The following is a 15,360-nucleotide window of genomic DNA, read 5'->3' as shown; positions in this document are numbered from 1 at the left end:
ACACTTGCCTACCCTCACTAGTCCATTCTGGCATTCTTATTTTTTAGCCAGTTCTACAAAGACTGAGCTATGGGAGCCTTGGAGACCTGAGTCTCTATTCCATAGCACCCATCTCAGCTGGTCTAGGCCAGACCTGGTAGGAACAAAGGGAGCAAGACACGCACTCAAGCCCAGCAAAACTCTGCTTTAATCCCCACAAACAGGCTGGAGCCTCAGAATGCGACGAGTACAAAACAAGTTCCTTATAAAGTCAGAGCATCCGCTTCCCAGCACCTTTTTAAGTCTTTGGGCCCCACCCCCTGTCCGTCTGGCAGTTCATGGTATGTCCGGCCGCCAACGTCCAGCTGGAGGCAAAGTCCTCCTCGCTGTCCAGGATGGTCCAGTGGATGGTGCATGGATGCTGCAGAGGCCACTGGGTCCTATCAGCTGGGCGGCGCAGCCTCACTGTCCGGAATGGTCCAGAGAGTGGTGCATGGCCACTGTGGAAGGCTGCTGATACCGTTCAACTGGGCGGCACAGGTTCGGCAGGGAATGTCGTGGCCATGTGGTGTCATCAAAGGTGGGCCCACCATAGCCTTGCACATTGCATCCCCAATTAAAAAAAACATTTAGCAGTAGAATGTACAAAGGCAGAATATGATATTCGTGATGTTCCGTTGTTTGCCTTTGATGGCAGATAACAGGAGATAGTGCTGCCTCTTTGATTATCCCCCATCATTGAAACACAGCTTTATTATTCTCTTATTCTGCACCGTGGTGGCATAGTGGTTGGAATGCAGTACTGCAGGCTACTGATTGCCGGCTGCCAGCAGTTTGGCAGTTCGAACCTCACTGGCTCAAGGTTGACTCAGCCTTCCATCCTTCTGAGGTGGGTAAAATGAGGACCCAGATTGTTGCGGGCAATAGGCTGACTCTGCAAAACCACAGAGAGCGCTGTAAAAGGACTGTGAAGCAGTATATAAGCAGGGGGAATATTCAACCAGTTTGGACAAACCGGTGGTTAATTTTACATCTGGTTCACCGAACTGGTAATTGCAAGGACTGGCTGGCCCCACCCACCCCTCCCCTCCCAGGAGTCTCCACGCGGCCCATTCATCATGCCACGTAAGTGCAGGGCCTGCACGGAGGCTCTGAGAGAGTGAAAACCGGTTGTCCCGGAAGTCTGGAAATGGACCTGTTTCCAGCCTCCGGAGGGTCTCCAGAGCCCAGGGGAGACTGTTTTTGTCCTCCTGAAGGCTCGAGAAAAGCCTCCAGAGCCTGGGGAGGGGGAAAAGCCCCCCAAGCTGTGGTGCATGTGACCGAGTAGGCCACACCCACCATGGCCACGCCCACTTAGCAACCAGGCAGCGAACCGGTTGCTAACATTTTTCAATCCCACTCCTGTATAAGTGCTATTTCTATTTGCTCTGGCTGGACCCTCATTTATGCCTATGTGTTGCTAACCCTCTATCCCTGGAACATTCTCCCAAAGAAAATACTGCAGAGAGTTTGAGATGACAACTATTGGCCTATGTGGCTTTTTAAATTCGAAAACCTGGACAGTTTGGTGAAGCTAAAGTGTCTTTCGGGTAGCTGTTAGTCATAATTACCAAAAATAAAAGTCTTAGGGCAGAAATAAAGAAGCAGTTGCCTGCCTCAATCCCTTGCAAGAAGCTATGCTCCTTGTAAATGATGGGGTTGAAAATAGAAAGAGCTGGAAGGCTGTCCTAGAGCATAGCCTCCCCCTGCCCATCTGTTATTTTTCTTTCCTAATATTCTCTCTCACATTTTACCAGTAAAAGTTTTTTTCTCTGTGCATCTTGATCACGTTGGTGACACTGGAATAATCTTTAAGATCACTGTAATGTCAGAAGAACCCAACTCCTCAAGTTTATTTTTACTTAGCAGGCATTGCCATTTTAATCCCCATTTACACAAAGGGCTGGCAGGAATTAGGGTTGTCAAGTGATTATAAAGCTGCAGCAATTCAAAAGAAGAAGAAGAAAAAGAAAAGCGTTCAAGCAGCCATCTTGAACAGACCTGGGAAGAAGATACCATCATTAAATGAACCCCATCAACCGGATACTGTTCTAATGCTTTTGCTTTGCTAATTAGTTTGATTGTTCTAAAATTTCTTGGAGCTATCACATTTATGTTTTCTTTTGAGATCTGGAAAGAAAATGGGAAAACTTGCTCAGTTAGGTGATGACTTTTACACTTTAAAATGACATTGCAAAGGTGGAATAACAAGCTGCTTATACAATAATACAATACAATAGCAGAGATGGAAGGAACCTTGAAGGTCTTCTATTCCAACCCCCTGCCTAGGCAGGAAACCTTAAACCTTTCCAGACAAATGGCTATCCAGCATCTTCTTAAAGACTTCCAGTGTTGGGGCATTCACAACTTCTGGAGGCAAGCTGTTCCCCTGATTAATTGTTCTAACTGTCAGGAAATTTCTCCTCAGTTCTAAGTTGCTTCTCTCCTTGATTAGTTTCCACCCATTGCTTCTTGTTCTACCCTCAGGTGCCTTGGAGAATAGTTTGACTCCCTCTTCTTTGTGGCAACCCCTGAGATATTGGAACACTGTTATTATGTCTCCTCTAGTCCTTCTTTTCATTAAACTAGACATACCCTGTTCCTGCAACCGTTCTTCATATGTTTTAGCGTCCAGTCCCCTAATCATCTTTATTGCTCTTCTCTGCACTCTTTCTAGAGTCTCCACATCTTTTCTACATCGTGGCGACCAAAACTGAATGCAGTATTCCAAGTGTGGCCTTACCAAGGCCTTATAAAGTGGTATTAAGACTTCATCTGATCTTGATTCTATCCCTCTGTTTATGTAGCCTAGAACTATGTTGGCTTTTTTGGCAGCTGCTGCACACTGCTGGCTCATATTTAAATGGTTGTCCACTGCTTATGTAGGACTGGGGCAGTTAATGCCTCACACACACACACACACACCCTACTTCCATTCAATTGTATCTAATTCTTGCGAACTGCCTGGACAAGTCCCTGCAGTTTTCTTGGCAACATTTTTAAAAATTGGTTTACCCTTCCTTCCTTCCTAGGGTTGAGATAAAGTAACTGGCTCAAGATAGCTACTTCATGCTCAAAGTAGGACTAGAACCAGTGGTGGGATCCTCCCGGTTTAACAACTGGCTCAATGATCACGTGCGCAGTTTGAAGAAATCTTCATTTCCGGGTTTCTTCAGAGGAGTAATACAGCTGATTTGCGCGGCAATCTGCTCTGCTGCACAAATCAACTGAGAAGATAAAGGTAGGAAAATAGCACAGGCAGGAGGCAGGGCCCACCTGGGTTCACTCCCAGCTGATCGTCAGAGCTACCAGTTCATCTGAACCGGTAGAATCCCACACCTGACTAGAACTCACTATCTCCCTGATGTCTTAACCATATCACATTATACTGAGTAAGTGCTTTTTGGTCTAAAGATGATGATGAAGGTACTAATTACAAAACTTTATGTGCAAACATTACCATCTTGTATTATGAAGAAACTGACTGAAAAATAACAGGCTGATTTTTATGTATTACAAAATATTCCGAATTCAGGAACGTGTTTTTTTCCTCAGCACAGACTCTTTAACCAAGAAAGGTATTAATCACGTTTCATAACCATGAGGCCAGTTGCAATTTATATGAGAAGGTTAGGTGATGGTCCTCATGTCTCCACAAATCCTCTCCAGATCTTGAGCTACAGAATCTGAAAAAATGCCACATTAATAGAAAGTGTGGTAACTTTCCTGTGACCTTCCCTCATATTGGTATCCAAATTGGGCCAAATCCAATCAACCATTCCTTCTAAGAATGCTGAAAATTGCCCACAAGTTCAATGTATTTTTTGCAAGATTCCTTCATGCATGTTAAATAGTTGACCTATGCATTTTTCAAAAGCTGTTCAGAGAAACCCAACATATTCAGTAAAACATGCTAAATCTTCGAATTAGTTTTCAAGAGAGTGAATCGATATGTATTTTAAATGGTGTAGTGGACAGGACTGAATTATTTCTGGAGACTCAAGTTCAAGTCCACCTTCAGACATAGAAACTCAATGGATTACTTTCAATAGGTCACTCTCCATCAAATCAATCCATCTTGTAGAATCCAATCTGGGTTGGTCACTGAGACCAGAGGTTTAGTCTTCCGAGCTTTTAGATTCATCCTCAGGGAACTTCTCTAACAGTGTACCCATCGTGTAGAGTTGGTGCTATAGAAAAAAAATTGCAGGATGAAGTATTTGCGAACCAATAGAGAATAAATTATATATAGAAAGAGAGAGTTAGCAGACAAAAATGATTCTTGCTTATACAGTATGTCCTATCCATAAATGTAACTTTCTTTTTTTGATGCCCCGTTATTTTACATTCAGATTCCTGAATGGCTCCATTATCGTGTGAAAGAAAAGAAATGCATTAGCTTCTGTTTATGGGAGAGAGCATCATAATTGGTTCAGTTGCACACTTCATTTGGAAACTAGAAGGGGCCTCTCCATTGTGGAGTTATCCCCAAAGTAGGCCACCAAAAAGTGGGGTACTTGGAGAATAAGCAAGGTGAATGGAATGTCAGGCAAACACAATGCCTTTATTTAAAAACTCTGGATCTACCACCTCTGCCTCTGGAGGAAAAATGCCAGCCATCTGATGTGTGTGGGCTTTTTTCCCTGGCAGCAGGAAAGCTGAAGGGAGGTGGTGGGAACAAAATAAAATGTCAGTTTTTCATTTTTTTCCGGACATGCCACTTTATAAAGGCAGGCATCTCTGATAGAAGGGAAGCAAGGATACTGAACCAGTGCACAACATTGATGGGAAAGCGGGATTTTTGTCTGCTGGTTTTGTGGAAGTGATCAGTTGGGGAGGGGAATATTTGCAGCCACTGTTTTGAGGAAAAGTGAAGTGAAGAAGGGGACTAGTCCCAAGCTGGCACTCGCAAAGAACAGAGTAGAGAAGGCAGTGCTAAAGAAATTGGAGAGACTGAAGGGATGGGCCAGGTGCTGTTCTGTGCACAGCAAGGTGAGTCTGCCAGGCTTGGGACAAGGGCCAATTACAGGGAGAAGGAGGAACCCCATGGCCCTTATCTATTGGAGCACCAGGTTTGTTGCTGCCGCTACCATCAGTTCTAACTATTAGGACGGCAACTATAATTTCAGAATGACCACAGAACCGCTCCTGACAAAGCAAAGAAACATCTAAATATATGCTACTAGAAAAGCAGAAGGAAAAAACTGCATTGAGTATACTTTTTCATACTAACTGATTATTTGATTGTTCCTTTCAAAGAAACATTAATGCATTCATTCTAAACTATGTTGAGAGATAACATTGAGGGCAACAAGAGTTTGCCACTAAATTACTTTTCTGATAATATTCAGACTTGGAGCTGAACACAATATCTGTGGCCAAGATACTTCCTTATAAAGCCTTCATAGTGTTGCAGATTCCCATGAAAAACATTGCTAAATGTGTCTCTACATTTGCATTCAGACATACAGAGCCCACAATTCCACTATATACTAAACTGACACAAACCCCTTCTTCTTCTTCTCTTCCTCTAGAACTCTTGGGATCAACTAAACGGCTGAATGTGAACTACCAGGATGTGGATGGGTATGTAATTAAACAAAGACAAAAGTATTTATGATTTAAATAGAATTTTATTACGTGTGCGTGTGTGTATGTATGTATGTATGTATGCATGCTGGTCTTGTTGTATTAGGGTCTTTTCCCGTGTAAGATTGAGATTGTCTTGGCAACGTTTTGGCGAGATCTCACTCGCCATCTTCAGGCTGGTGTTTTTGGCTTCATGACACCAGCCTGAAGATGGCGAGTGAGACCTCGCCGAACGTTGCCAAGACAATCTCAATCTTACACGGGAAAAGACCCGAATACAACAAGACCAGCATATATACACACGTGAAAATCTACGAAAACAAGTATGTATGTATGTATGTGTATATAAAAAATTATATATATATTATATATTATATATTATTATATATAATTTTTTTATATATATTTGAAAATTGTGGGTCTGGCCAGCATATCATAAATTAAAAACACGACAAAATGAGCTACTTTAAATAAAATGTAAAAACTTGATTGTAATAGGCAACCAAGAAATCCCATTTATGTACCTTTCAATCTGGGAAATTACCATCATCTTATCCCCAAAACTTGAGAATAACTCAGGTTTTTAATGCCTTTCTAAATGCAACAAAATTGGGGCCAAATGAATGTTGGGAGGATTACTCCAGAGTACATTGCCACAATGGAAAAGCCATGCTTCCTGGATCCCACCATTGATTCAGGGAGGGACACAAAATATGCCCACCCAATTGGAGTGTGTGGGAGGACCAAATATTATAGGGGAGAATCAGTCCTGCAAATAACTCAGTTCTTCATGATGGACCTATTTAGAATTTGTAGTCTATTGCTTTCTACTCTGATTACAAGCTGAAGGATAACACTGTATATGTTTTGTCTCTTGTCCTGCCCCTGACTCCCTGTGTGACCTTGTGTCCATCACTTCACATCATGAGTGCAAAATGCAAATCCAAAACAAAAATCTGTCCTTAAAAATACTGCAGGCCGATACTTCATTCAAACTCTCAGTCCTTGTATCCTACAAACGAGTATAGTTTGTAACTCCCAAATGGCTGGAAATTCATGGCAAGCAAATTAAAGAAAGCCAGATTTGAGCTTGCATCAAGAGAGATCTGGGATCTGCAGCTACAGACCCTTTGAAGAAATATCACTGTGCTTCCTGAAGAGAGAAAAAAATCCCAAATCACTTCTGAAGAAGTACAATAATTTCCCCGAATAGCTACAGTACAATGGATTAAGGTCTAAGATCATATCATACATGCATAATTCAGTGGGTTAACTCCACAGCTATTTAAATACATGAACATGTAGCTAATGATCCTCAATCATTATCTATTTATATTAGTACTAGTACAGCATTATTTCCCAATACTGATATAAGTGGAACAGGATGATTTTCTAGTTGCCATCTCCTTTTATTTTTGCAGACCAATTGTTCTAACAGGAAGTTTGCATCTAACTCGTACTAATTTTCAAATGAATGAGGCAAATATTCCTTTGTGACAGTTAATCTTTTGACATTCGAGTTAGAAGGAATAACTTGGATTCTGAGCTAGATGCAGTCTAAGATAAATGTGTGTATGAAGAAATGTGATGGAAATTTTCCAAATATTCCCTTCCCCAATTAATTGTGGAGACTTGGCACAAATAAAATACAGAACAAATAAAATAGTCAGATGCTCAAACTGGATATCAGGCTCAGGCCTCCTATTAGGTAGAAGGAGGAACCTATGTGAGAGAGTAAGCAAGGGCAAAAAACCATAGACTTCTGTTTTGTTATTGGGAATATTGCCAGGAATAGAGGGATGTGCTTGAGCTATTTCTGCCTCACTTGCCAAAATAATTTGACTTTGTTTACTTTACACGTTGATTGGAAAAGTTTGCTGCTTCATCTTAGGCAGAAAAATGTCTTTGAGATGGCCCTGCTAGAGATTGCATGCTGACAAAGAGACGAGGTGAAAAATTCTGAGGAACCATCATAAAAATCATAGATGAGTCTTGAATGGACCGTAGGAGATATTCAAATTGGAATGTACTACTGTTGCAATCCTATCTACTAGAGCAGCAGTCCCAAACCTTTCTAGCTTGGCAGCCCGGCCCGGCAGAAAGGGTAGGCATTGAGTGGTAAGCGCACACATGGACCCCCAACTCCATTTGTGGGAGTGGCAGGCACGTATGCCATCCACTCATGTGAATGGAGTTTTGTGCCCGAGCCTCTGAGGGTGCTTGCACTTGTGCAAAGCTCCATCGTGTGAACAGCAAACACTTGCACTAACGTGCAGAGCTTTACCTCACACAAATGGAAGGGACTTGTGCTAGCGTGCGAAGCTGCACTCATGTGAGCAGAGGGTGCTAGCCTGTGAAGCTCCATTCACATAAATGATGCTTTGGGTGCAAGTGCCCTCCATTCACGTGAGGAGAGCTTCACGCCTAGAGCACTTGTGGAGATCAGACAGGTCCGAATTGAACCGGGCACTTGTAACAGCATGCACCAAGGAGTATACTCGAGCTTTAAGATCGGCAAAAAGAACACACATTGCCTCCTTGGTAGCGTCCGCCGAGTCCCGCCCAGCCGCCCTGTTTAGGATAACCCGCTCCCTCCTAAATAGGAGGGAGACGGGGGACCCCTTACAGGATAAGGCTGAGGAGTATGTTCAGTTCTTGGCGGACAAAGTTGCCCGGTTTCGAGCGGACCTGGACTCCACTCCTGCAGAGCCAGCTGAGACACAGGGGAAAGACTTGGCAAACCATCTCTGGGTTGAGTTTCAGGAAGTTGCCTCTGGGGATGTGGACAAGGCTATGCGAGCTGTGAGTACCTCCACTTGTGTACTGGACCCGTGTCCCTCCTGGCTGGTTGCCAACAGCAGTGAGGTGACACGAGGCTGGATCCAAGCGGTTGTTGTTGCATCTCTTCGGGAGGGGTACTTCCCCACCGAGCTTAAGGCAGCGGTGGTGAGACCCCTTCTGAAGAAACCGTCTTTGGATCCAGCTGTTCTTAATAACTACCGTCCAGTCTCCAACCTTCCCTTTGTGGGGAAGGTTGTTGAGAAAGTGGTTGCCCTCCAGCTTCAGCGTACCTTGGAGGAAGCAAACTATCTTAACCCCTTCCAGTCCGGCTTCAGACCAGGTTACAGCACAGAAACCGCTTTGGTCGCATTGACCGATGATCTCTGGAGAGCTAGGGATGGAGGCTTTGCGTCCATCCTAGTTCTCCTTGACCTCTCAGCGGCTTTCGATACCATCGACCATGGTATCCTTCTGCGACGACTGCGGGAGGTGGGAGTGGGCGACACTGTTTTGCAGTGGTTCTCCTCCTACCTCTCGGACAGGTCGCAGTCAGTGTTGGTGGGTGGGCAGAGATCGTCCCCGAGGCCCCTAACATATGGGGTGCCACAGGGGTCGGTCTTGTCCCCCCTCCTATTTAACATATACATGAAACCGCTGGGCGAGATCATTCGGAGGCACGGGATAAAGTATCACCAATATGCGGACGATACACAATTGTATCTGTCCGCCCCGTGCCAACTCAATGAAGCGGTGGACGTGATGAACCAGGGTCTGGAAGCTGTTAAAGACTGGATGAGAGCAAACAAACTGGTGCTCAACCCAGACAAGACCGAGTGGCTGTTGTGTTTTCCTCCCAATAATTTGACCACCGTTCCATCAATCAGGCTGGGGGGACAAAACTTATACCCCTCAGATAGGGTCCGCAACTTGGGAGTCCTCCTGGATCCACAGCTGAGTCTTGATCACCATCTATCAGCTGTGACCAGGGGGGCATTTGCCCAGGTTCGCCTGGTGCGCCAGTTGCGGCCCTACCTGAATCGGGAGGCTCTCACGACAGTCACTCGAGCCCTTGTGATCTCTAAGCTGGAATACTGCAATGTGCTCTACATGGGGCTGCCCTTGAAGAGCACCCGGAGACTTCAGCTAGTACAGAACGCGGCCGCGCGAGTGATTGTGGGCGCACCTCGGTTCGCCCACATAACACCTATCCTCCGCGAGCTGCGCTGGCTGCCTGTAGATCTCCGGGTGCAATTCAAGGTCTTACTTACCACCCATAAAGCGCTCCATGGTAGTGGATCTGACTATTTGAGAGACCGTCTCCTGCCAATAACCTCCCTGCGTCCCATCAGATCGCATAGAGCGGGCCTCCTCCGTATTCCATCCGCCAGTCAGTGCCGACTGGCGACCACCCGGAGGAGAGCCTTCTCAGTTGCTGCTCCGACGCTATGGAACAAGCTCCCCGTGGAGATTCGTACCCTGACCACAGTCCAGGCCTTCCGCACAGCCCTCAAGATCTGGCTAGCCCGTCAGGCCTGGGGATAAATTTTCTTGCCCCTCCCGAATGTTGAGTGAATGTTGTGTTTTAGTACCTTTTAGTTATCTCACATTTTTTTTCTGTATTTTGTCTTTCACTCCCCTTCCCTTACTATTGTAAGCCGCCCTGAGTCCCCTCAGGGAAAAGGGCGGCGTATAAATGCTAAATAAAACAAAACAAAACAAACAAACACGTGTGCATGCTTGCCTGCCATTCACACGAATGGAGCATCATGTGCGCGTGCTTGTCCATCTCTCCTGCAACCCAGTTTTGAACAGGCCGTGGTCCACTATTGTTGGGGAGCCTTGCACTAGAGATTCATAGTAGTACTGATCGTGGTCTTGCATAAGCATTTTGCTGTGTAAAGTAATAAAATATGGCATTAAGCAGTCAATATAACTTAACAATTAAATGTAGGATTACTCTAAAAGCTTGAATTCACTAAAGCTGACTTAAATTTTAGATTTAAATTAAAAAAAATTAGAGCCTAATGTAGCACAAAGCAAGAGATCTTATAAAGCCCAGGAGCAGGTCAGAATAATTTCTTTTGAAACACTTTTCTGTCAGTTGTTCACAAACATGCTGAGTTGAAAGTTGGTTTATCAATGCATGTCTTCCAACACTCTTTCAGGAAAAGGGGATCTGTAGATACTCCATGTCATGGTGGTGGTGATAATAAATTTGAGTTCTGGGCATAGAACTTGTACTATCAACAAGGGCATTATTACTTCTTGATAATTTTATTCCTTATATGTCAGATACAAACTTACAGAATGATGGAAATGAAAATGTTGCAGTTGACATGAGAAGAACCATTCATACACACCCATATCAAATATACATAAATACATAATAAATTTATGTTTGGAATGCAGGAATTACATTTTTATGTAGCTTTTATAAATTATTTTGCCACTAGGAATTTGTCAGGACTTCACTTTTATAAGATGAAAGAAACGTTCTAGAAACTCATAAATTTTGAAACTTACAAATTTTAAAACTCACAATGCTTCTGCCAGTTTACATTTGTATCAATTTATAATGTATTTGATGTATTTATTAGTGCAGAGTTTAATCTTCTAACTATTTAATAAATCTTAAGTTAACATTTCTTTAATGAAGCTAAGAATCCATTGTTGAGCTTTTGCATTTTAAACTCTTGATTACATCCTTCTCTTGTCAACAGCAGCTGTTCTCTAGTGTTTCCTTGTTTTCTGTGGACTAAATGTTGTGTTATATTACACTCAAAGAATTGAAAACAAATAAAAGCTATGAGAGTTAGAGCCATGTATTTCAGCTATTACCATGGTGTATGGGTTTCATAGTTAAGAGACATAGATAGCTACATGTCAAGAAGGCATTGATTATAATCTAACTTTGTCAGTTTCTCATTAGGTGGTCTTAGCCAAACCACTTGCTTCAGGTTCATTGATGCCAATTCTAATATGGGGAAAGATCTGGACACAAGTCAGCCTGGTTAATGTTAAACCTTCTAGTGGGTTCATGCAATTTTCTCAACATCGTCCCATAGCTCTTCCCCAAGATACATCATGCGATCTCTCAGTGATGAGATAGGCATCTCTGCATTCGTGCTATCAGTGCTCCATTTGTCAAATAACATCAGTTGTTGTGAGGCGATTCTCCAATCTCTGTTGTGTCTCGATTTAGGGCTGAATGAATACTTCAGAGTCGCTTGATGGGCTGTAGGAAAGCTTAGTTGCAGACCGAGGGGGCAGAAAGTGCCCTTTTATTGATTGTTTCAGTAACACTGAGAATTTCAGCAGGAGTGGCAGGCTGCCATAACCTCCCTGGGACTCCCACAGGTTACCAACTACTGCTAGGCAATGCCAATGCAGCTCTCGGTGGCTATTCTTCCTCGCTCTTTGGGCCTGCCCCTGGGATTGGGCACAGGGTTCTTTCAGATGCTCTGGCCAATCTTCCTGGCTGTGAGAGCACTCCTTCCCATTGAGAGGTTACCGTGGGGATAATTGGAGCCTCCAGGCCTGCAGCAGAAACCCAGCATGAGGTGACTGCTTGCTGGCTGCTTCTGACTAAGAAAAGACCTCCCTGACAGAGACTGTCATCGTGCACAGGGGAACTGGTGGCGTTGCTATTCCTTGTGTTAATGGCTGCTATTAAAACCTCTCAGACAGGCTCCTACAGGAGGCCAAAAGACACAACTGCTTTCAATCTGCGATGGAGGCCCATTGCTTTTGAAACCGTGTCAGACAGCTGAACCAGTCTGCTACTGAACACACTTTTCACTCCTGCCGGGGATAACAGTGCCATGATCCGGGACACCGTTGCCACAGAGGCTGGGTTCCTGCAGGTCCCAAGCTACCCTCCATTCCTTTCCAATGAATGAAATCGGCACTAAGCAAGGGGAAGGCGGGAGCCAGCAGGGGAGGAGGGGTCTGGATAAACAAGTCTCTTTCACAAACCCCAAACACAAGATCTATTCATCCTCAGTGGCCTCACACACTCTGGCAATAGGAAAATGGTGCTGGAAAAGAGACGGCCATAAGCAGGAGAAGTTCGGGGAGGTAAGGGGGAGGAGGGAGATGCTCCCCCTACTGAAAGACAGCTGATCACTTGTCACAAGGCCAGCATTAGCTTTTCTGTCTGACCTTTTGGGTGCTACTCTGAACACACACACACACACACACACACACACACACCAGTATCAGAAGTAACTCGGATGGCTTAATCTTCCTACAAGACATTGTACATTTTTAATTTTTTAATTAGAGAAACAGAAAAAATCCGCTCATATTTTGATGAGCAAAAAAATCCTTGTGCCTTTATGAGCTGCAAGGCTGGCTTGAGGCAGGAATCTTAGGCTTTTTCGGATGGGACAATGATTAAAAATATAACACTTGCTGAACATCCTTGTGTGTGCGTGCCAGTTACTGAATCTTAACAGGAGCACCCTAAATCAGAATATACAACTTGGGGGAGGCTGTAAGCATACTGGGGGGAACCACAGTTTAAAACTAGATGGGGCAAGGGCAAACAGGTGGAGGACATCAATATAAAAACTAAAGCTGGATTTAGATTATTTTAGATTTAAAATTACATTGAAGGAACTAGATCCAATAAAATGGTTACTCCACATTTATTTCTCCTCATCTGCCAAACCAAAACCTTTAGAAGACTGTTGCCATGATGTTAAAAAGATGTGGAGACCACTGTTCCCTCTAAGATGCACGGCTGCGCAGCCGCGCACGTGGCAAGAAAACACTGTGCAGCCGTTTCTAACTGCCGCGCAGTGATTTCTGTCATTTCTATCAGTCACCCCATGTTCAGCAAAGCAAACGCGGGGAAGTTCTTTACAGGCGGCAAGAACTGGTCGCCTGCAAAGGACCTCCCCAGACTTGTTTTGATGAGTGGTGCCTCTCCCTCCACGCAAAGCACCTGAGCTGGCCCCCGCGTTATCCCTCCCCCTTCCTCCTCCGCTGTGCTTTTGAGGAGCCATGAGGCCGCGGGAGCTAGTAGGAAGGGGGCGGAGGGGGCGGGAGCAGGAAAAAAAGACCTCATGGCTTCTCAAAAGCACGGCAGAGGTGGAGGCGGTGGCAGGGATAACCCAGAGCCCAGCTGAGATGCTCCGAGAGGAGGGGGAGGCACCGCCACCGCTGCCATGGGCGGGGGCGCCTGCGGGAGCTTTGGCTGCTTCACCTCGGCTGCAGCGCTGGGCAGAAAATTTGTTGGTGATGTTGGAGGAGGAGGAGGAGCCGGAGGCAGCAATTAATCTAGTGGCGGCGGGGGCTCGTTGGCATCTTCAGCGCCCCCTGTGAAAAAAACCCAAAATGGATCCACGCAGATGACATCGCCGCAACATGACTGGAGGAGGAATTCTGGGAGTTGAAGTCCACAAATCTTAAAGCTTTGTATAATATCTTGGTGACTTCCAGAGATATTGGATTATCCTTATAACCAAAAAGCAAAAGATGAACCACAATTAGCTATCTTACTATGAGATCTGAAGAAACTCTACAGCTAATTTCAAACAAGGAAATTCTCTTTTAACATGGATTGAAGTGATTTTTAAAACTTTATGTCCCATAGGGATGTTCCTATTGTTTTGCAAATTTAGTGTTCAATATTTCTTTTCAGCATTAATCTCGAACAGAACTTTTTTATTTTTCTTTAAAAAAAACACAAATATGTCATCATTTGTCAATCATTAAGACATTGAAGTACAATTTTTTTTTGTTGTGTGTACCCCTCCCTCCCTCCACCCCCCCACCCCCCTCCTCCTTCCCCCCCCCCCCGACTTCCCAGAACCCGTACACGGTATGGATTTTTAACTAACACAGTCTAAAATCTATTGAGAAAAAAGAAATAAAGAAATTAATGACATTCTAGATTGACCTTAGCTTCTTCTTACTGAACTGACTTTTAACAGTTTAAATCATTTCTGATCTTAAGCATAGGCTAACTGGAATTTCTTAGTCCCGTATTTATTTTGTATATAGTCAATCCATTTTTTCCAGTCTCGTTTATATATCTCATTTGAATGATCTTTGAGATATGCCGATATTTTAGCCATTTCAGCTAAGTTTGTTACTTTCAATGTCCATTCTTGGATTGTAGGCAAGTCTTCCTTCTTCCAATATTGCGCCACCAACAGTCTTGCTGCAGTTATCAGGTGCAGAATCAAATTGGTCTCTACCACTGTAAAGTCAGTACATATACCTAGTAAAAATAACTGAGGACTAAACTTTATCCTTCTTTTAAAAACATTTTGCATGACCCACCATATTTTTATCCAAAATGCCTTAACCTTTTGGCAGGTCCACCATATATGATAATATGTAGCATCGAGAGAACCACACCTCCAACATTTAGGCTGTACATTCGGATACATAGAAGCCAACTTTTTAGGATCTAAATGCCATCTATAGAACATCTTGTAAAAATTTTCTCTCAGATTTTGAGCTTGTGTAAATTTCACATTTCTTACCCAGATTCTTTCCCATGTATCCAACATTATTGGTTCCTCAATATTTTGAGCCCATTTTATCATACAATCTTTAACTAATTCTGTTTCCGAATCCATCTGTATTAATACATTATATATCCTCTTTATATGCATTAAGCTTTGATCTCTTATTTGTTTAAACAGATTATCCTCAACTTGAATAAAACCAATTTTTTGATCTATTTTCCACCTAGCCTGTAATTGCCCATACTGGAACCATGTTTGAACTACCTTCTCCTCTTTTAATACCTCTAAAGATTTTAATTGTAATACCCCCCTTTCCGAGGTAAGAAGCTGTCTGTAAGTAATTCTGTCCTGTTTTTGTGCTGTATTCATATTTTCAATTGCGTGTCTAGGAATTGCCCACATGGGTATCTTGTCATTTAATTTATATTGGTATTTCTTCCAAACCCGCAATAAAGCATTTCTTAAAATATGACTTTTAAAATTCTTATCC

General features: G+C 43.6%; 1 protein-coding gene across 5 annotated transcripts in view; it reads left to right on the top strand.

Moving 5' to 3' along the window:
• CASKIN2 (CASK interacting protein 2) overlaps positions 1 to 15,360 on the top strand; it is a 189,698-nt gene that overhangs the window by 116,653 nt on the left and 57,685 nt on the right. For all 5 annotated transcript variants that reach the window (XM_032209426.1, XM_032209429.1, XM_032209428.1 and 2 more), the window contains one exon: positions 5,553 to 5,604. In XM_032209426.1, the coding sequence (XP_032065317.1) occupies positions 5,553 to 5,604 (52 nt within the window). The remainder of the gene's footprint in view (positions 1 to 5,552; positions 5,605 to 15,360) is intronic.

The sequence above is a fragment of the Thamnophis elegans genome, chromosome 2 (genome assembly GCF_009769535.1).
Source record: "Thamnophis elegans isolate rThaEle1 chromosome 2, rThaEle1.pri, whole genome shotgun sequence".
Taxonomy (NCBI): Eukaryota; Metazoa; Chordata; class Lepidosauria; order Squamata; family Colubridae; genus Thamnophis; species Thamnophis elegans.
This window is presented reverse-complemented; position numbering and strand designations above follow the sequence as displayed.